Source organism: Amaranthus tricolor, chromosome 15 (genome assembly GCF_026212465.1).
Source record: "Amaranthus tricolor cultivar Red isolate AtriRed21 chromosome 15, ASM2621246v1, whole genome shotgun sequence".
NCBI lineage: Eukaryota > Viridiplantae > Streptophyta > Magnoliopsida > Caryophyllales > Amaranthaceae > Amaranthus > Amaranthus tricolor.
The window spans coordinates 7,379,003-7,402,468 of NC_080061.1; the positions used below are offsets into that span (position 1 = coordinate 7,379,003).

General features: G+C 32.7%; 2 protein-coding genes across 2 annotated transcripts; both read right to left on the minus strand.

Moving 5' to 3' along the window:
• Window positions 1–151: 151 nt before the first annotated feature.
• Window positions 152–14,277, minus strand: LOC130800610 (uridine/cytidine kinase UKL1, chloroplastic). Its single transcript, XM_057664152.1, has 14 exons — window positions 13,997–14,277; window positions 13,836–13,927; window positions 13,686–13,755; window positions 13,478–13,596; window positions 6,496–6,592; window positions 6,244–6,323; window positions 5,742–5,936; window positions 2,812–2,895; window positions 2,654–2,714; window positions 2,148–2,208; window positions 1,591–1,684; window positions 1,424–1,496; window positions 586–668; window positions 152–493 (listed from the first exon to the last, which is right to left on the minus strand). The coding sequence occupies exons 1-14, from the start codon at window positions 14,160–14,162 to the stop codon at window positions 347–349; spliced, it is 1,422 nt and encodes a 473-aa protein (XP_057520135.1). The 5' UTR covers window positions 14,163–14,277; the 3' UTR covers window positions 152–346.
• A 3,396-nt stretch (window positions 14,278–17,673) lies between these two features.
• LOC130801628 (PLASTID TRANSCRIPTIONALLY ACTIVE protein 6, chloroplastic) lies at window positions 17,674–23,156 on the minus strand. Its single transcript, XM_057665505.1, has 6 exons — window positions 22,639–23,156; window positions 21,894–21,962; window positions 20,760–20,864; window positions 20,466–20,585; window positions 18,151–18,240; window positions 17,674–18,035 (listed from the first exon to the last, which is right to left on the minus strand). Exons 1-6 carry the CDS (start codon window positions 23,092–23,094, stop codon window positions 17,919–17,921), a joined length of 957 nt encoding a protein of 318 aa, XP_057521488.1. The 5' UTR covers window positions 23,095–23,156; the 3' UTR covers window positions 17,674–17,918.
• Between the last annotated feature and the right edge of the window lie 310 nt (window positions 23,157–23,466).

The following is a 23,466-nucleotide window of genomic DNA, read 5'->3' on the forward strand; positions in this document are numbered from 1 at the left end:
CATTTTAGATATTTAGGAATATTATAGAAGAGCACAAGGAGATTGATGAAGATGTAATCTATTGATTTCATGTTAACTATTGTGTATACTCAATTACTCATGACACACTCAAGTAATCATTTAATACCAATCACCAAACGGAATGCCATACTGAATTAGAAATTTGACTTTATTTTCATTACACTACGAAAGCAGGTAGCATTAAGCATGTGGCACTGCGGACTCATGCTCTTGAGTTCCATTCAGAAAGTTGATTCAATTGTAAAACATATGAACTACATTAGTAGAATAATGTCCAGCAATTACATGAATCAGCTTGTGCATATCTAACTGTCACCCTACAAATTTAATCATCAGTACCGAAATAACGATCCCCGAATTCTCCAAGGCCAGGTATGACACGAAATTCTTCATTCAGTAAAACATCAATCTCTGAGGTGACGATCTTCAAAGTTGGGTACTGCTTGCAAACACAATGGATACCTTCAGGTGCCTAACGTTAATCGAATCATTTGTAAAATCGTTAGTAGAAAATGCAGGTCTTCAAAAGCCAAAAGTGTGTATGTATTGTATAAGTAAACTTACTGAAATGAGGTTTAAAAATATAATGTGGGCTTCAGGCACTCCCTTTTGTATAAGCAAATCAATCGCCTGGCAAGCAGAATTACCTTCAAAAGAATCAACCATAGCATGAGTTGTAATCTAAGCGAATTCACCAATGAGGCAATGACTAGAGGGCTTATCTAGCAGAAGAATTTCAGGTAATGAGCTAGGTTTTGGCTCAATTAAATCTTCTTTCAAGTCGAATAAAAGGATTCAAAACTAAAAGGTAGCACAAAGAATTATGAATTACACAAGACTATTTCATATAATTGAAATTGTAGGACTATGTATCCTTTCAGAGTTGAATGTAAAGGATGTATTTTCTTTGATAAGTTTTGAGACTACTTTATTATTTTGTATGCTTTTCAATTATTAGCATAATAAGACTGATAGTTTAAAGCTTGATAATAATCTGACAGAGGTCTGAGAATTTGAGTCGAAACAAGGGTGGAGTATGATTACTTCGATTCCAATTAGAGGTGGACTGGAAAAAATAGTCTGCTTTTTATCCGAAGCAAAGTTGAAGGATGCACAATCCAAGCCGAGTCCGACCCATTTCCATCCCTATTCATCTATTGTTTAACTGGTTTTTTCATTAATTATCACACTAATGGTTTCAAAAGCTTCAAATAGGCGGCTTTTACTTCATATTAGATTCACATTTTCTCAATTTTCAAAAGAGAGAAATGCTATGTACAGCTTATCTCAGCAGAAGTCACGTGGCAGTTGAAATTTTAGCATGATATCTGAATATTCATTTTTTAGTAAACACCGCATTAATAAATAAACCTTGGCAGCACAACAGAATGTATTTATGTACCTGTGGCAAGGACAGGATCTAGAAGCAAAACATGTCTTTCAGATATATCTTTTGGGAGTTTCTCATATATAAGCTGCATAGTCAAAATAAAGGCTTCTGTAAGATTTATCACTAGAAGAAATCAAACAGAAAGTATATCATAAAGAAGCCAATAAGTATGAAATGACCTGTTTCCCATTGTCTCCATCTCTATGTATAAGTATTTTTCCAATCTTTATTCCCTTGCAACATGCACGCAGAGCATTTTCCATACTTTCACCACTATTTTATTCAAAAAGTGAGTACTCGAATGAGGAAAAACGTAGGAATTAGGATAAACGCTTTCCATGACCATGCACAAAAGAAAAACTCAAATGGCCACCCCAGGATTTGCTTAAAATCGGCAAGAGAACAGAGGACACCATTTGCATACATTATAAAAATGGATTTTTAGAGGGTTCTTATCTATATTCTGGACAAAGCAAAGATTCATTGAAAAAATCACAAACTACAGTAGAATTATGACTTCAGATAATAACAGGAAACTTGTGTCTCTAGAATACCCTACAGGCCTACTATACTATAACTTCACTATGTTACACACTGCTCTTCATTCAAATAACAGCTAAACGGAGAAGAATAGAACAGAAAAGACAGATTGCAAAAATGGTATATCTTTAAAGAAACAATATCATAATCATGCGGCCATTGACTATACATCCATAAATGACATGTAGGAGCTCACCTTCTAACAATTGATACACCACATAATTTCTTGCAGAAATCAACCCCCATATATACAGATCCTGAGGTACAAGAGCACAATTTAAACATGCACATGAAGTTAATAAAAAATAATACAGAGCAAGGTAACATTTAAGGTTGACCATTGCAACATCAAATGACTTCAGATCAAATTCAATGTTATACTCTAGAGTCTAGAAGCTTGAATTACCATAACAGCTCCTCACCAACCAAAAACTCACCATCTGTCTTTGCAATGAAAAAAGTCATTTTTCCAGCGAAAAATCAAAGGAAATTATTCAAATGTGAATTCTTTCACACATGAAAAATGTTCAAGTCAGGAAGCTAGAAACACCAAGGATAGGAAGTTAAAAGGCATTGAAATACCAAAATATTCTATGATACATTTCACAAATCTATGATAAAATTTAAATTTTCAGCAATATATGAGGACATTTGAGACCAAGGCAAAGAAAATTAAGCCATAACTTGTACCAAGCAACACACCTGTCGGAGTCACGATTTGCTTCTCAGTGAACGGCAAGTGACCAAGACCATGCTCCACAACCTGAAAATGAGACAATTGCAAATATTTTGTGTAGAACTCAATAAAAGTACCTGGAGTACAATAAATATAAAATCCAGACAACAAAAAAGCAACTTACCAGACGGATAAGCCGATCTGAATAGAAAACAAAATCATGCTTCGATATGTCTTTGTCTCGAATCAGCGTATGCATGCCCCTTATCTGCAACATTTTGCAAAATAACAAATAAAGTTTATGTATCAGATCAGGTAAAAATTGGATGCCAAAAAAAATATATGCACACCATTTTCAAGAGGTATAAAACAAGTTCGACTCAAGAGAATGGGAGAAATATTATAGGATGGCCAAAGGAGGCAAGCAATCTGAGAGGATCTCAGTAGGATAATTTGAGTCAAGGATAAACACCAAAACATTATTGTCCAAGATGAACATATCAAGGACAGATGAAAAGAGTTATTTAATAAGTTATTCAATGGAAGTACGGAGTATAAGAGGAGACATCTTTGTATGATATATGGATGAAAACTGGGAAAGTATACGACGAATAAAAAAATAAGAAAACTTTGAAGAATGTGAAGCAAAAGAAAGCACTATGGTACTCAAATGTATGCTTGGAAAATGTTAAGGGCGGATCAACTAACCTATTCAATAAGATATGGAGATTAAACAAAATAAAAAAAAGATAAGACAGATAAGCACTATAAACCTATATTCAAGAAACAAAGAAAATGTGCAAGATTATCAAGAAATTAAGCTGTGGGAAAGAGTGATATAGCATAGAAAAAGCACAAGCATTTTCAAGGACTTATTTGGTTTAATGTTGGGATGATCCATAAACATACAAGTATAGTCTACAAGCTAAGAGAATACACCTCCACATTATTTTCTTTCAATTGGAGAATATGTACGTCAAAATACCGAAATAAGTACTAATAGGGTATGGAAAAAAAAGGTGGTTTATGGAAAAGAAAGTATGTCACATAAACATACGAGTATAGTCCAACTATATATTTTCTTAAATTGGGGTAAAACAAGGTTCCACTTTAAGTCCTTTTGCAACAATCCTAAATAAGATTAAAACAAATACATAAACGAGAAGGAGGCGAAGTATTTGGGTGCATGTTAGTAGTTGATGATATTGTATTGTTGGAAAAACTACAAAAGGTGCAATGCTAAATTGGAGGTAAGGACAAAGGCAGCTGAAGTCAAAACCACAAAACCTAGGATCCACTAGGTTAAACCAAAGTTGGGAAAAGACAAAGCATATAGAGTGTTATTTAAACACGAAGGATCTAAAAAGAGATGTGGTTAAGTAGAAACAAAGAAACTTTTTTCAAGTGAATGTTTTTGAGCACCTAGGGTCAATTTTCAAAATGAAAAATCATATTAATCAAGAACAAAATCCGAGAATCAAGCGTAGGTGGCTCAAAGAAAATTTTTCAATAAGAATTATTGCAAACAAATGTCTCGATAAGGTTAAAGGGAGATTTTACGGGGCAACTAGTATTATTATAAGGGTCAAGTTGGAATGTTGGACTATATGAAAAGATCTACCAAGTTAGATATGGCTTATAATGATGCACTTGCTAAAATGAATTAGCGAGGATACCTTAAAAGAAAGAATATCAAAAGAGGACATAACATAATCTTGGAGTTGCAGATATCAAAAACAAGATAAAAGAGGGAGACCAAAGATAACATGAATGACGTTAGTGAATAATACTCCCTCCCATTCACTTTAAATGTCCCATTTGGTTTTGGCACATTTGCCAAAGCACGTTTTCAATCTTAAAAATCTCTAATCGTGCTTGAGTAAAAATTATAGAAAGTGAGTATTAATAAAATTTACAGTAAGACGAATCAAACAAGAACCCACTTGATTATGTTTCATCTTATAGAAAAAAACAAATCATATAATAAGAGTGATTGATGAATAGTGTTGAAAAATCAAATGGAACATATAAAGCGAATAGGAGGGAGTATAAAGAAAGGTAAAAGGGAATGGGACGTGTATGTGAAGACGGAGAATATATATAAAAACTTAATTTTTTTAATCCATGTCAACATGGTGTGTGATAGGATCAAATGAATTAAGACGTATTATTATCGACGATGTCTCATGTTGATATTTTTGTTCATCTAGTCAACATATGGCATTATTGAGTGTGTTTTGGATATTTCCAAGGACCCAACTGAACAGAATACGCTTCTCCCACAGGATATGATAACCTCTATGCATTGTTGTAGAATACATGGCATAGAATCCAAAAAGAGAATATAGTAGCTCAAGGAAAAATAGGACTGGGAAAAAAATTTTATGCAATTTAAAATGCATTGTGCAATTTCATTCTTTAAGTAATAATTGCAGAAAATGAAGTTAATTTTGAATTCATGCACACAAATATTTCCAAAAACATTCTTAGCTTGACAAAAAAAGAAACACGAATCATTAACTAAAGCTCAAAAGATTACCACATAGCAAAACTTTGAATTATTCAACTAACTAAAATTGTTCAATAAAAGTATAAATCCAATTTTAAATGTATAGTAGACAGAACATTCCAACCATAAATGTATAGTCAGATCATGAGTGAGCTCACACTAAAAAAACACCTGGAGTCTTGGACTTAAACAATTTTTTTAGGTTATGTGTCTTGTCAACTATTTAGTTTATAGCTAGAACTGAATACTTATTAAGCTATTAAGGCTATGCAAATTTTCTTTTTTTCAAATTATCCAACGCAAATATTGTGGATTTTTTTCTTACATATACTTCAATTTGAAAAGTAAAATCTGTTCTAATTTATAAATGGAACAAAAAACTGACGGACATTCACATAACTTATTAGTGTAAAGTATAATTTAAGCTACCCCTTACACAAAATTCTGGGTAAGAGACCCTTTAAAATTAGTTATAAACCCCCTCTTGTTTGGAATGCAAGGCAACTAAAGTGTACTTACTACATTAGTGTGGAATTTTCAAGTTCATGATTCTAATATCTAACTTCTTGAAAAGGCATGAATTGAAGGATGAAGTATCATTTTACCTGGAAAGTTGATTGAATGACATATACATTGGGATACACTTTGCAGAGATCATGCTGACCAAGCTTTGTGCGTATATGTTGTACAATTAAATCAATAGCTACATGATTATCACCTCCTCTAGGTATGATAACGTCAGCATATTTCTTTGATGGCAAAACAAAATCATCAAAGGCAGGCTTAACAAATTTCGCATACTGCAAGCAACAAGCATTAATTAGCAATACAGAAGTATATTAAGTAAAAATATCAAAATCACTTTAAAGACATAGCAGGCTTGGAGACAAAAGTTGTGTTAGAAGTGTGAATCCTTTGCTTGAAGAAGATACATTGACGTTAACTAACTATCCTCTGGATTGGATGCATTCCCAACATCAGCACTGTTGAACCCAGTCCGAAAGAGAGGGTAGTTCACCCAGAAGATAATAATACACCAGCAAGAAATGTCATTCCCAAAATTATTTGACCAATAAGAAATAAAAAAGATCAGAGAAAAAGCCTTGCCTGTTCAAGAACAGAGTTTATGTCCCTACCCCTCTCAACCGTGTCTCGCCTGATTCTACGAGCAAGTCTCACGTCAGCATCTACAGCGAAAAAACATAGTTCATCCGATCACCAAACTGGAAAACTTGCCAATTAAAGAATAGATAAAGCCCATGAGGTAAATCTACTTCAAATTTAGAGTAAAAACCAGATTCAACTTGAGTAAAGCCATAATAGGCAAGAATGATTTAATAAAAAGGAATAATTAGATACCGGTATCAACAAATATCTTCATGCTCATCAAGTTGCGGACGCGAGGATCATGAAATACCAAAATCCCTTCCAAGATGATCACATCAGATGCATTGACCTGTCAAGAAGCACAACATTTTCATTATAACAAACCTCAAAATGGCTAATCGAAAGGGGAAGAATGAGATATCACTATTGAGAATTGTAACCTAGATAAAGAAGTATATAATAAGGCCTACATGTTTTATCAATTAAACAAGACTTTAAAGAAACTTCAATAGCTTTACAATGGTGTTTAAGGGTAATTGAGAAGAAAAAAGATTATAAAGAGATTATGGTATGATTAAAGCTAGAGAGCGATAAGGGAATTGATTATCACAACTAATAAATGTAATTTGTGATTATTTATAGTACATAATCACATTTACATACATTATAACCAATCCCTAAAAATAGAGAACAACTAAAAATAACGAACTTAGCTGTCAGTTAGATACTAAAGCCGAGTCGGCTTTTTCTTTTGGAAAAAGCTCAAAGTTGTTCAACTTACTTTTAAAAACACCTTATGGACCCACTAAATTCACCATTTGTTCATATTGGCCTTAAGGACTGAAGGCATCCATAAGTCAACAATCTTCACCCTGACTTACAAAACATCATCAAGAGCTAGCATAATGTTCAACTCACATGAATACAAAAGGCATAAATCTCACACTATTTTTGGTGAGAAAATCACATTCCCTTTTTATTATGCAAATCACATGTATCACCTCAAAACTCCACCTTCGCTCCAATACACTAGTAAATCACATACTAAAGGAAGCAAGCCGACCAAAATCTACACGTAGAATAAACTTGGTAGATGGTAAAGTTTTAGTTATCATACCCAAGGGATTATCTTTGGTTGCAATGTTAACCAAATTAACCTCTTCAATACTATATCATCCTAAATGAAGTTATACTCATTAACAATATGTTTGGTTCGCCTATGATAAGTATTCTGATTTCTAGCCAAAAGTATCGTAATTTGACTATTGCAATGCACATAAACCAAACCCAAAGTAGGAGACGACTCACTATTGAGACGTTTCAATTATTTTGCTTCTTTAAATGATTCTATTATGGCCATGAATTCTGCCTTGATCGTAGAAATGGTTGTCACATCTTGTAAAGAAAACAACCTACTAATCGCCATACCAACCATAGTGAATACAAAACGCGAAGTTGACTTTCTACCATCAAGAATCCCCCATCTGAATCAAAATATCTAGCGAGCTTAGTTTCGTCTCTTTCAAGCCTACGACATACATCCAATGCACCCTTCAAATATCTCAACAACCATTTAACCGCATCCCAATGTCATTTCCTCGGATTTGTTATATATGCTCACTGTAATATCCGTAATATTTTTTTTTAAAAAATGAAATCAAAATAAAAATAGAAAAAATAAATAATTAATAATTTAAAATACTGAAAATTAAATTAAAGAAACATTGTTAAAAAAAAACTAAGTTTCACGTTTAATAAAAAAAATTAAAAAATTGTTAAAGAAAAATAACAAGTTAATCGTTTAATTTAAAAAATATATATATAAATAAATAAAATAAAATAAGATTAAAAACCCAAACAATTTATGAGTAGTTTTAATATAAAAAAATAATTGAGTTTAGAAAAACTCATTTACACGTTACTTTAAAAAAAAAAAAAGATTCAAAATTAAACTTCCTTTCCCCACTTCCTAAAATAACTCCTCATTTGTCTCCATTATCCTTCCCAGTTTTCCTCTAATTCTAACCAACATTATTCCTCTATTATAAATTAACCAATTTACTCTTTAAATTATTTCATCGTATTAATTTTCTTTCTTCTCCTTCTTATTCTTTTTCTCTCATCAACCATTTTCTATTTCTTTACATCTATTATTATCAATTTCTTTTTCACCTTGATAGTATTTTTCAATCTTTAGACATTTTCCTATCTGCAAGTTACAAACAAAAATTATACTTCAAACGTCAAATTCGTAATCAAAGGTTGATAAGAGCATACAGTTATATTCTAGGGATGTTTTACAAGGTAATTCTCAATGTCCATCTAATTAGGGCTATCACGTTAGTATTATATGCTAAGTGATAATTGATGTGCTTAAATGGAAAACATGATTTTGTATGATATTATACTTTTTATATTTTATTCTCAAAAAAGATATTTACTACTATTTTGTTGCATAATTAATTTATAATATTATTATTTTAATGAAAGTTATATTATTATTGTAATAATGATTTTAAATGCGATTGAATTTGAAGGAGAAACATTTATAATAATAATTCATATTGCCACCAATTGATATTAGAATGTCGATTTGGAAAATGAGATTTCAGAAGATATTCCTGAGATATGTATTTATTGGGAAAATTTATGATCATAAAATAAAATGTATAATGTATGTTTGATTATATATTTGTGTGCTCGCGACTAATTATTAAAATATATTAAATCACGCAAAGTGTAACACGAGGGAAATGAAGCTCTTATATTTATTGTGATCCAAGTATAAGGGTGATGAACAGGTTGCCCTGTATGGTTAGTATTATTTCTGCTACTTGATACAATGTTTGGTTTTCCTTCTATTTGTTGTGATCCAAGTAAAAGGGGTGTACACACTAGGGTTACCTGAGACTACTCTGATGAATTAGGTATAGGGGTAAAGCCTTGGCCTACTAGCGTTCTCATTCCCTCAAATTAAATAATTGGATATATGTGTTGTCATTATTAACTATCAAATTAATTAATTGGTTTATGTGATATTATATTGTTTTCACAAATTGACTTTTTAACTCAGCTTTATCTTATTTTCCAAAATTATTTTCAACTCAAATCATGTTTTGTTTTCTTAAACTACTATTTTCATACTAAAGTGTTCTATGGGATGAAGTTGGAATTACTCAATTTCCTGATTTTGGAAGTTTTTCCCTTGTCTTTTCTTGCATTTATATTTTTGCAGGTAATTTATCGCGTGGGAATCATTGAGTGAGGGTCACCTAGAAATTTAGTTTTATTAGTAACCATGTCTCAGTTAAAATATCACTTTCAGTTGTAAAACTTGTTTAGTTCTTAAATTGTCTAAAATTATTTTATAGTTGTTTAGCCTTACATATATTTCTTATCAGAAATAGATGTGGCCGTAACGCTCCCATGGGGTAATATTTTGTTAAAATTTGTTAAATTAAATAGGATAAAATAGGTAAAATCAAAATGAACCTAGGGTAAATAAATTAAGTAACTTAAGTTTTGAGCGCGGGATACGATGGGATACGTATTTGAAGTGCTTAATTTATATGTTATTATTTGATTCCTTATATTTATTATACTTGGAATGTCGGTGCTACTACACACCATAGCATACATAACACTACGGACGACATTTGTCTAATGAATGCCTCTCACAGCATCCTCTTCAAGATTGGATCTTGGAAAATGATCTCTTGAGAGGAAAAAGTGAGAACCAATGGAGTGAAAAACAATCTTTGTGTTGTCCATAAAAAACCTTTTAAGCACTTTCTCAATGTATCTCTTTTAACTAAGATACAAGAATCCATTGAACCTATCCCTAACAATCTTCATATCAAGTATCTTTGTTGCGTCTCCTAGATCCTTCAAGTCTCACACATTAGACAATTACATCTTCAAAGCCTCCACCTAAAGCAAGGAACTACAAACAACAAGCATATGACACAAGAAAGAGCAAAGACTTCGCACTAGTGCTTTTCAGATAGACACAATTATCATATGAACTTTGTGTAAAACCATGTGACATCAGGAAGGAATCAAACAATCCATACCATGTTGCTTCAAGCCGTATACGATCTCTCTAAGCGATACACATAATCCTCCTTAGTCCTTACCCGCTACTTCAAAGCCCAGATTGTGTTATGTAAATCTCCTTATCTTATTCATTGTGGAGAAAGAAACATCCAACTGATGTAACTCCAACTCTCCAAGTCCTCTATCACAACCAAAGCAAGTAAGGCCCTAATTAAAGCATACTTCACCATTGGCGAGAACACCTTAAAGAAGTCAATACCTTCAACTTGAGAATAACATTTTGCAACAACTCTAACTTTTTAGATGGATCCAACATCACTAGATGATCCTTCTTCTTGAAGACCCATTTGCACCTTACAATACACTTGTTCTTGAGCGCCTTCAAAATAAACCTAGTATGATTCCTTTTATGAAATTTCATCTCTTGCTTCATGGCTCCAAGCCACTTTTTTGCATCTATCGAAGTCATAGCTTCTTTGTATGAGTCGAGATCATCACAACCTTCAACCTCACTTGCAACTGTGAGAGCATAGGCCACATAATCACATTCCTCAATTTACATTCTCATAGGCTTCACTTGCCTATTGGACTATTGCTCGTTAGGAGATAATGAATTCATTGGTTAATATGTTTCATTCTCAACCCTAAAAGTTTTCAAAGCTCTTAGCTTCACCTCCTCACAAGCATCAAGTGTTGAGCCTCCTTTAATTGTTCGTAACATCTAAAGAAGAATAAGCAAGCATAGACTCATGAAAGACAATATCTCTAGAAGTATTTATTCTTCTCGATTTACTACACCATACCCTATACCCCTTAATACCCAAACCACAACCCATAAAAATGCATTTTCTAACTCTAGATTCAAGTTTCCCTTTATTAACAAGTATGTATGTCAAACAATAAAAAATTTTCAAATTTGAATGAATCTGAGAAGAATATCATACCTCTTGGAGACACTCCAAAACAAATATGTATGTCAAACAAGTATGTATGTCAAGGGTGGTATGAGGTGAGCGATTCATCAAGTATCATGTCATAGATACCGCTTTACTCCAAAACTCCTTACCGGCTTGACTCATCATGTATCTAATTTTTGCCACCAATGTATTGTTTATCCTCTCAACCACTCCATTTTATTGAGACCTACCTATACATGAGCGATATCTCACAATATCACCCCTAGAGCACACTTAGAGAAACTCCTTTTAAATAAACCTATTCTCTATCATGGTCTTCCAAAATTCCAATCTTTGAAGACACTCATTACTTCATCCTTAGATCATCCTTAGACCTAATGAAGTAACACCAAACTTTTCTAGAAAATTCATCAATGAATGAGAGTAAGTAGGTAATCATATTCACCCAAAGAAATCTTCCTAGATTGACATAAAGATTCGAATGTATGTAATCTAGAATACCCATAGTGTTATGCACAGCAGGTTTGAAACTCACTCTCCTATACTTCCCGTATACACATTGCTCACAAAATGATATTGTACCAAACCTCTTCCAATCGAACATTCTTTGTTTACTCAACTCGTTCATCTCATGCTCACTCATATGACCAAGTCTCAAATGACAAAGTTTGGTATTATAATTCATCATTGCAAAGGTGAAAACATTAGTCGATCCAGTAACTATGGAACCTTGTAACACATACAATACACCAACCATGATGCCTCTCACTAAAATAGGCATGCCTTTTGTGATCTTCATGACACCACCTTCATAACTACATCTAAATCCATTAGCATCCAATAAATTCAAGGATATGAGGTTATTTTTCAACCCCAGAAACATGTCTGACATCACGTAAAGTCCTAAGAATACCATCATGCATCTTGATAAGAACATTTCCAGTGTCCATAACCTTGCAAGTATCATTATTACCCAAAATTACATTTTTACCATCCACCTTTTCATAGGTATAAAAGATATCTGTAGGAGTCATGTGAAAAGAAAAGTTAAAATCAAGAATCCATTCATCAACACCTTTGTACCCCTATGTTTAAAGCAGCACCATCATCGCTATAATTAACATAGTTTGCTTCACCGAATGTATAATCATTAAACCCATTCTTTTTGTGCATCTCCCTAAATTCAACAACCTTTTTTATATGCCCTTTCAACTTACAATTGTAACATGTTTTACTCTTTTTTAAAAGTTTCGAATTTAAACCTACTTCTATTTATTGCACCACCATTAGAATTACTATCAATCAGTCTACCCCTTACAAACAAGCCTACTCTTCAACAACAATCTATTTCTTACACTATTAACCATGTATAGGAATTCTAGTTTATCCCAAATACCCATTCCTTCACAACTTTATAAGCACTTCATTTGAAAAACTCAATTTTATGGCACTAAGAACCATTGAATTGATTTAATCCTACAAATCAATCGTAATTCCAGCTGTCATCTTTACACACCATAATAAGTAAGAAAAAACTTAATCTTAACTTGCCACAAGTCAAATTTTCAATTTCTATCGAAAATCTCAATATCCAACTTCATAAATGCCATGTTGTATCCAAACATCAATCAAGAATTTAAATTAACCACAAAAACCCCTTTTCTCCTTACCAATTGTTAAGACCAAAATGTGCCAAAGATCAATGATTAAAGCTTAATTAAATAGGGGAAAAATAAACAATAACCCTAATTTGGAATCAAATAATTAATGCACAATAATCACAATAATACAAAGCAATTTAAAATGGTTCATCCAATGTGGGCTATGTCTATTATCTAGCCTTGATGTCTATTGATGACACAAAAGCTTCAAGAACCTTCAATGGCATTACAGTGGTATTTGGGTAATTAGGAAGAAGATTATAGAGAAATTATAACTAAAGATAAAGAGAGATCAGGGAATTGATTAAAATAACTATTATAATGCATAATCGCAATCACATACATTATAATATATTCCTAAAAATAACGAACTTCAAGAGCCAGACAGAGACTATAGCCGAATCAATCAGAAAAGACGGCTCGGCTTTTTCTTCAGGAAAAAGCTCAAAGTTGATTTTACAACCTCCTTTTAAACACACCAGGCGGACACACTATATTTACCATTTTTTCCTAGTAGTGTCCAAGGCTAATACGGACTCAAGGCACCCCATAAGCAACAAATTCAAAAGCACAAACATTAAACATCCATGTATAACGTACCTGCCTAAAGGCATCAGTACATCTCTGATGAGTCTTGAAATCGTAGATAGGAACTTGAACAGAATGACCAGATAGAAGTCTACCCATACATTCAAGAAGTTGCTCAGTGTCAAAAGCATCTACAAGAATTGACAACCACAAATCATTGAAGAAAACAAATCTTGCAATAAAAGAATTGACATAGAAATTTTGTAAGCAAAAACATTACCAGGATGATCAAAGTTATACTCGTGTACACGTTCCAATTCCTTAGCAGTCAATCCGCGATAAAACGAATCCTATAAAGCCAATATAATCAAGATTCTAAACCAGAAAGACAGTAGGACTACCTTTCAACAATCATAAGTGAAAATCAAACCTGATTAACAAGCACAACACGATGATCATGAAGTTGCTGTATTATCATATCACAAACAGTGGTTTTACCCGAAGCCGTACCTCCCGATACTCCTGTTAAACAAAAAAAGAATCAGATTCATCCTCAATTGAAAATTAGGGTTAGAAAGAAAGAGAAATGACCGATGACAATGGGTTGGTCGGATTCAGTAAAAGCAGGAGTAGCAGACGAAGCAGGAGTACGAGGCGAAGAAGTAGTTGAAGGAGAAAGACGAAGGCCAGAGAAATGAGGGCCTGAAGCTTTCTCCATTACATAGTCTATGGAAGTCGTTTCATCCGCCATTAGCATCTTAATCTCGAGTTTCTTTTTCTCCGATAATATTGGTATTTTTGAGTGATCTGTAAAGTCAAACAAATTCTATCAAATTTCTGGTTTGGTTCAGTCGTTCTATCCTACCCATATATATATATATATATATATATATATATCCCCTAGAGCTTCAAAGTCCCGTATTCCTTTTATTACAATGGGATTGGTGCCTTTTCGGAAACTCCTACTTTTACAGGTATACATTCAAATGGCCGGGTTAATCAAAATCGAGTTTTGCATCTACATTGAATTTTGCATATTTTGATTTTATTTTGAAGTAGGGTTAACATCGTATTTGATTTCAGTGTCGAGTGTATATTGGAATGTTGGGTCTTTTATGAACATTGATACTTCTAGGTAAATTTTTAAAAAAATTCTACTAGCTCGTATTTAGCATAAGTGTTTATTTGACTTTCGACTCTATTTATCAATTTGTTTTAAGTTGTGTTGTATTCTCAATCTATTCGTAATCATAATGCAAAAACAATACAAATTACAATTTTATATTTGTATCTTGTTGTATGGAAGAGAATGAACTCCTTACTTTGTTGATTACCAAATAGACAAAACTTCAAGATTAGTTTGCAAAAAAAAAACATGTTTCTCGTATTTAATGCACCGCTATGTGACCAATGAGAAGCTATCACGTCATGGTATGTGGCTGACTATACAAATAAGGTGTCTGGGAATTGACAGTGACACAGAAGGACATTTGAGTCATTTTTAAGAACATCAAATGATGAAATATGAATACCCTACAACCACATCATTTCTCAGGTTTCTAATCTTCAATAGTGCAAGCATTTAATCTCAAACATTTATTGATCTTCAAACAATATTTATTGAGAATGAATTGCATTTATAATCTCCAATCATTTTTGCCGGATGAACACATTTGATTTATAAGACAAAAGGAATTTAATTACACAACTTTGATCTCACGCTTCAAAGGGTTTATTAGGCAATTATTTGAAACTTTTACTGATTGGGCATCAAAAAAGGTCCCTAGAAAACCATTATGAGCCTCATAACTGCTCAACCCACTCGTCTCATATTCAAAATATATTATTTATACAAATTTAATATAATTTATTAAATCAACAAAAGTTTTTAAGATACTAAAATTTAAATATTATTTATATAATTTAATAGTATTATTTATTAAATCGGCAAAAGTTTTTAAAATAATAAAATAAAACTAATGATTATGGTATGGGCTATATATAGAACTTTAAGTTACTATCTAGCGGGTATAACTGTGGTGAATATAGCTGATTGATCAAAGTGGGTGGAGATGAGATTATTTTTTTATTCGTGAAAATGTGATTTTTTGTACAAAAGTTAAATTTGGCTGGATTGGTTAATAAAGATTAAAAATATTAAATTATGTGAATGGTATTAGAAAGATTTTATAAAATTGGTGTATAATTGTATTAGAAGTTTAGAACATTGTTAACATCGACTCATTTTAAAGGTCAGGAGTCGTGACCTCAACCTTTAAAAATACATTATTTATAATTAATGACCTTAAATTGGGTTATACTTATCCCCAAAAATGTAATGCAAACGGATCATAAGATGATCTCTTCTCTCAACCAGTCAACCTCTTTTTTTAATAAAAAATGCCAATTGGTGGGCTATAATTGGAGTATAAAGTAAAGTTAGAAAGCATTTGGTATATTATGACATGCTAGTATGCTTAATATTTGATTGGTTTGCTAAAATATCCTCTCTTTGTCACACCATTTGACTAAAAAATGTGAGATTGTTGAGTTAAATGATGCTAATTCAAAAGGACAAGGGGAGTATTTGTTTTCTTTCGAAAATAGCTATTTTCTATAGTATGCTAAGTATTTCCACAAAAACTTGGATGAGACGGTCTCATTATGAGACTGTCAATTTGGGTCAGCCCAATTCGCTCATGTAACAACATTTTAATTTTTTGGACATTTATCAATTTTGACCTTAAAGGTATTAATTTTGAAAATTGATACCTTTAAGGTCAAACTTGAGATATCTTTAAGATTAAAATTGAAAAATGCTCAGAAAATAAAAAAAATGTCTAGATGGTTACACACACGAATTGGGTCGACCAAATTAACGGTCTCATTATGAGGCCTTTTCGTCTTTGTAAAAAAAAAAATTTTTAAATAGGTTTGTTATAAAAATTAAATTTAAATACTAAATGAAATTTGTTCATGAAATATTATAAGAAAAATAATATAAATGGAAGTTAAGTAAAAGGAGATAAAGTATGGTGGGTAGAGAAAAAGTAAGAAAACCAAGATAATGATTTTTTAAAAAGAGATTATTAATCATAAGAATACATAGAAAAATAAGCTTTAGAGCGAGACAAGTCATGAATAGTGTGACTATCTTTAAGAATATGGCATTACTAAGAATGCTCTAAGATCATTTCTATGAATGAATGCAACATAATATTTTTGCACAAAAGGGGAGATTAAGGGTACTTTTAAGATGTTCCACATTGTATTTCTAATAATAATTTAATATAATTTAGTTGGTATAATTAGTTATATCGTAATTATTTTTGTCTTAACAAAGTCTATTCTTATTATTTAAGGCTATAATGGATAAAAAAAACCATTAAGAAATAATGAAAAAACAATTACTAAAATGTTTATGTAAAAAATCACTCAACTTGTCCCTCTAAAATTGTATCAAAGAGAGAAACAGTGAAATGAAAAGAAAGATAAAATTATGTGGTTGATATTAAAAAAATATTTTAAATGATATGAGGTTAAAAAAGAATGGTGGGATATAATTCCAAGTAAGAAAACGATGCAAAATAAGAGAAACATCTCAAAATAATATTAATGCAAACATATTACCTCTAAAGAATTTATATTCAAACATAAATTAGTAATTTTTTGTCTTACATGATAGGTTGCGAAAAGAAAAGAATTTTACAAAAATCAAACTCAAAACTTTTTTAAAAAAAAGTAATACTGACTTTCCAGCTGAAAAATATATGGATACACTAAAACATAACTAATACTGAGCTACTTTCTATAATTTTGTTCATTAAATATTCTAAATTATTAACACAAATATTAAATTTTCACTTAAAACTATTTAGGTTTTTTTCAATATTTCAATATTATTTTGAACTTTGGCAAGGTGTTTCTCTTTTTTCAAATTTTCACTTTCCTCTTCCTCTTTTAGTTTTTTTAAATCAAAAAGTCCAAAATTTGGTAAAAGGCTAATAGCTAACATTTGTCTAAGAGCAATAAGTACATTTCCTAACTTGGTAATGAGTCATATTTGAATTTTTGAATAATAGTACGATCTTCATTCGTATTACTTTTTCATATTAAATGGGCGTGACAATTTCTTGCAATTCTTTTTTATCGGGTTAAGAGTCCCTTACATGTAAGGGGTACGAGAAATGATTCTTCCCTATTGGCAAGAATTAATTCAGAGGACATCCGTGGGCTCATGATAATGAACATTGACTTGCATACCACAGTAGATGAATTTCATTTTTTATCAAAATCATACGGTATTAGAAGGATTACCCATCAAGCATTATATACAAGTTTACTATTCACTATTTTAGCGACGTGTGACCTTCTTCACATGTGCAGTATTTTCAACAGTGAAAGAGAAAGTCTTTAACTACTAGGCCAACTCACGAATCTCGTCCTATAATTTAAAGTAATGAATATTGATGAATGTACATTAGTGATTACATCATAGCCTGCCTTGGGGTATTTAGATCCAGTTGGATATACTGAAATCACGCAGCTTCCTTAGATGTCTCTCCATCTCTTGCCTACTTCTTGTCCATTCTTCCTTTTCTATTACAGTCGTCGGATCTTCTCTTTCACTCTGAACCAATCATGAGATGAATAATCAGAAATAATTCAATATCGTATAGATGAGTTTTACACGAGATAATTCGAAATAAACATTCAAAGCAACAATCACAGAATAAGATACTGACTGCATGAATAATCTTGAAAGAGTTTCCATTATCGCGGATGACTAGCAAGTCGGCCTTTCGATCCCTACTTCTTCCTCCTGGTACCGTGACCTGATTAATGAGAATGACAAAACAAACAAACTCGTCAAATCCTCCATAAAAGAAGATATCTTTTTGGTTTCTAAACCCGTCTTAAATACAAAAGGTTCTTCAAGCGCGCACAAGAAAAATGATCAAGCATGAGATTTGCAAAAAACACAACGTAATTTTACTTAGGTGTAGAATGCTAAGGTTAATTATCATAGAAAATCGAGTGCCAAGAAAACGAGTTTAAGCATGTAGAAAAATAGTGACCGATTTTTGTAAACAAATGGAACACACCATGTCCATTCCAATGCATTACCTCAATGCCATTAATAGCACTCCCATCTATGTGGGGTTTGAGGGGTCGAATAAGTGCAGCCTTACCTTTGTTAGATGACAAAGAGCTTGTTTTTGATTGACCCTTGGTAGCAAACATCATCCAAATTAATAGACACTTGGATTCACTCCATGTACGAGATTAAATTCATCTATGAAACAATTTTCTAAAAAATCGTAATGAGTTGATATGTTTAGAAGTTATATGAAAAGGCAAGGCAATGTGAATATTTGTTCTGAAGATCATACTTTCAAAAATTGTGGATAGATTAAAGAAAATTAACTTGCATGGCTAACATTTCAAGAAGGAAAGAGAGGAAAAGAAAAGGAAAGGAAGGGGATGAGAAGGGAAATAAAACTGACAAGAACAAGAGGGAACAGAGAAAGGGGCTAAATATAATCACCCTTTACGACAAAAACAGCATTTCATCACCCCAATAGCATAAAAGGGGTTGGGGGCGTCAAATGTACGCAAAAGCAATCAATAATTCAGTGTTGGTGTTAATAATGTCCATGACCATCATTTTTTCGCTCGTTAAAATTTACAAGCAAATTAGGTTGCGTTGGGAACAAGCATTTCATTTCTAATTGTAGATTTCAATCATGAAATCATCATTGAAGAATTTGAGAATGACAAGGATTAGAGAGACATTCTTAAATCCTCATATTTAACGACTTTTATAAAAATGGTGGATTTGACTCAATTCCAAAGTTGAATTTTTCTTATTTCCAAACACTAAATTTGAGTCAAATCTAAATTTTCAAATGAAATCATCATTACCAAACATAGCATATAGAAATTTCCCATGGATTAAGTTCAAAGTAGGATCAAAATACAAAGAAATTCTGGTAACATAATTCACAAACATTAAGTTTCAACATTTGAGGATGAAAGAGGGAGGAGGGATGAGATAGAAGGATGTGTAACTAGCTAAAGGTTGGTCAAAAGTCAGTATACGATGGAGGAGACATGAAAGTTGTCATTTTCCTAGCATCCGCTACACTGTAGGAAAGTTTGTATCTTTAAACTTCATCGATGTTGGAGATATCTCTCCATTTCCCTCACCTTCATACTACGACCCCCAAATATGAGAATTTTGACTGTTCCAATCTCTTTTCTTACTTACCCTCCTATTCCCTACATCCAAACAATGTGTTGAAAATGGGAAACTTGAAACGATAAGCGTTAAACACCTTTGGTGTTATTTATGAAGGATTTATTAGACTCTTGCTTTGATATATTTTACTATCTCTGTCTCAGATTCACTGCATCTGTATCTTCTTCAGCTCTGTGTAGGCTATATTTAGCAAATATCAAGCCAAATAGACTAGCCAGTTCAATCAATTTTTGGAATGATGTATTCACATATACTATATTTGGATAGCAAATTAGGAGAGAAAGAAAGGAAGGGAAAGAGAAGAGAAGGGGCAAGGAGGGGGAGTGGATCTTGTTAGTTTAGAAGGGAAGGGAAGGGAAAAGAAAGGAAAACAAGTGTTATTTTTCCAACTCTTTTCACCTTAGGAGAGATTGTATTCTTAACAAAACATCTTCATGTTTTTCCTCCAAATCCCTCGCCTCTAAATCCCTTTCCTCTCTCTTTGTTATCCAAACAATAGATTTTTCATCCTTCCAAATCCCTTCCCTTCCTTTCCCTTCAATTCCCTCTATCCAAACATAGTGTTAAACTTGAAACCAACATCTATGCATGGTAAAAGATATGTTAAGTCGTGCAAAAAATATCAATCTAGACTATACAGGATTCTACTGACACTTGAGGACTTGGGGCGGATGGATGATTTGCAATAAGGCTCCATATGCATCATAAGCCTAGTATACAGGAATCACTTACACATGCCACGAATAATTATAGCCAAATGAGCGAACACTATGACGTACAAAAGAGAATAATTATTACCAAAACTTTTGCGCGTGTAATAGACTTAGTTCTTGAATCAATAACATATATCTCCTCAAAATCCAACACAAATTCCGGGTCATTTAGTCTTCGATTTCTGTAATGCTTTGTGAGGAAAACCTAGAAATTTTAACAAAAATCAAAACATAATGTTAAAAAGTAAGCTAAGACAAGATAAATTGAATAACAGTTCATGAAAGAAGACCTTAAATATATTTACCCATTCTCCATGAAATTCATTGATTGCTAATTTGCTAGTGTTAAGAATAGAAATGGTAAAGAACAAAGTCTTACCTTTGATATTTCTCGATCAGATTTATACATTGGATCTCGAGGGGCATCAATAGGTGGTTCAGTCACATTGTAGCATCCATAATCACTCTTAGCACATCGAATGTACTGCAGTACACACATTGCAAAACAAAGGTACAATATATTACAACTTTGTTACGTACATACAAAAGTAAGATCACGAGCAAAAACTGAACCGAAGTATGATAGCATAGAAAATAATCAATGTTCAAATATACTTCCATGTACCATGGCTTTTGCTACAAGTACAAATCTTGTGCAAATCAACATGTGGATTAAAATTAAAGAATGAGTGTAGGTCATGGCCAAAACCAGAATTGTAGCAAAATTTATGGAACAGACTAAAATACGTTCAAGTTCAAGTTCAACTTATTGTTCAGTAAGAGAGAATAGGAATTTGGAAAGAAAGCAACATGCTAACAATGTAAGGTTAACAGTATGAGTTTCAGTAGTGATCAACTTGAATACATTCAGGTTCAGTAAAAAAAAAGCCTAATAATTTTTCGGAACCCTTTAGTTTTATGGGAATGGGAGATGAGCGTATATCATATCTGCACAAGGAACTTCTTATCCCTACGAGATAATACAAACTTAAAAGTCGAAATCAACATCATTTTTTGGGTATGAGACTTTAAACTTATTGTTCAGACATAACACTCAAGATGGAAATCAGGCTATGGATTAAGTTTACAAATACGAAGCGATTAACATAAAGGACACATGGCTAATGAGACATTTCAAAGGCAAATGAGATGTGATCCATGTCGATCATGAAAATGGTTAGCCTGATCGACACACAAAATTGTAGCTGATAAAGAAAGTGTTGGTTACATAATACTATCCTTCGTTTCTTTTTACTTTGCATTCCACCTTCAAGACAAAATTAAAGGAAGAGAATAGATGATGATAGATGATGTAAATGGACAAATTAGCTAAAAAAAATTGATCACAACTTAGTGAAAGATATTAAGCTATTATAGTTGATTTATTTTGATTAATTTGTCCATTAACCAAGCAAGTGTAAAGATACGAATCATACAATGGATAGTATAAGATTGCAAACTATTCAAATCAAGCAAGAAAGACCTTATGAATTATCAAAACAAACAATCTAACCTTATCAGGCATGGGAGCCAGAACCTTGGGAATTGAGTAAACATCTGTATCTGGTGGTGTAACATACATCTACACTCAAATAAAAGAACAAAATCACACATATAAGAACAAACAAACATATAAAATTATTGACAATTACAACAACAAACCCCCCAAGTTTTTAATAATCACATTCAATTACAAAACAGAATACTTGTTATTGTTGAGGAACCAACTCAACGAAAAGTTTAAGCTAATAGTTGAGGCCCCAGATAGCATAGGGGTGTTTAGCAAAAAGCTGGCTGTGGCTGAGCTAATTTGATCAGCTGATTTTGAACCCGCTGCTAGGAGCGGCTTATTCCAAAAAAGCTTATACATAGTAATAAGTTGTTTCAACCGACTAGTTTAACAAATATTAGAATTGGCCGGTTTGACCGCTCAACCCTCTATTTATATCAAACTAAACTAAAATCGCTTAATAAGCCATTTTGCCAAACACCGCCAACACGCCCCTGAGAGCCATTTACGCTAGAATTGTGGATGCAGCACAACCCTCCTCACACCTAACACTTAATATTTCGGTAATAAATAAAGGTGGTTGAGATTCGAATTAGTGAACTCTTGTTAGGTTTGTAGTGTAACACCATTTCAAGGAATAATTCAAGCAAAAGTTAAGCTTTTGGTTGAACTGGATCCTTGAAAATTATAAAAAACAAACGTATGAACAAATTGGCAGAATAATAAGTCTTAAATGTAGGATTAATACCTCTCTAAAATCAAAAACATCATTATCTGGGTCAGGAGGTTTCCTGATAAAGAAATCACAATCAAATAAACAAATCTTATGAAACTCCTCCTCGTTAATACGATAATCAACCACTAATTCAGAATCCCACCCTTGTGTGGACACAAAAGTTTTACTCTGAACAACTTGAATCACCTCATCTCCTCCCCCAACTCCTAAAGGTTCGTATTCCACATCAAAATCTTTCTTGTTATCAACTTCTTCCACTTCCTCATCGTCCATCTCATAGTCCCCTCCACCACCATCAGCATCTCCATCGTCGGAGAATACCCGGAAATCCCTCTTTTTACGGAAAGGGTATATGGGTTTTGCGGAGAAAGAGGGTGGGACTGAGAGTAGAGGAGAGAGTGATGGGTTTGGAAGAAATGGGGGTTTTAGAAGGAGGTGTTGAGCTGGGAGGACGAAGAAGGACGCCATTGTTAAGAGGACAAGAGTTGGGTTTTAGGAGGGGATAGACTGGGATGAAAAGAATAATCAAAAGAACTCTAGGTGCCTACTAGGGCTGTTTAATGGGCCGGGCCCATTTTAAACCTTTATCCGGCCCGTTTCTAAAGGGTCGGGCCAAAATGAGCCGGGCCAAAAACGGGCCTTTGTAAATAATATAATTAATGTATAATTTAAGTATTATAAATGACATTCAATCTCAATGAATTTATTAATATTTTTTCAATCTAATTATTATAAATGATAATTTAATTGTTATAAATTGATAAATAGGGATTGAAATAATTTTTAGTAGTAAAAATGGGTCGGGTTGGGCCGAACCAGGCTTTGAAAGTACGGCCCATT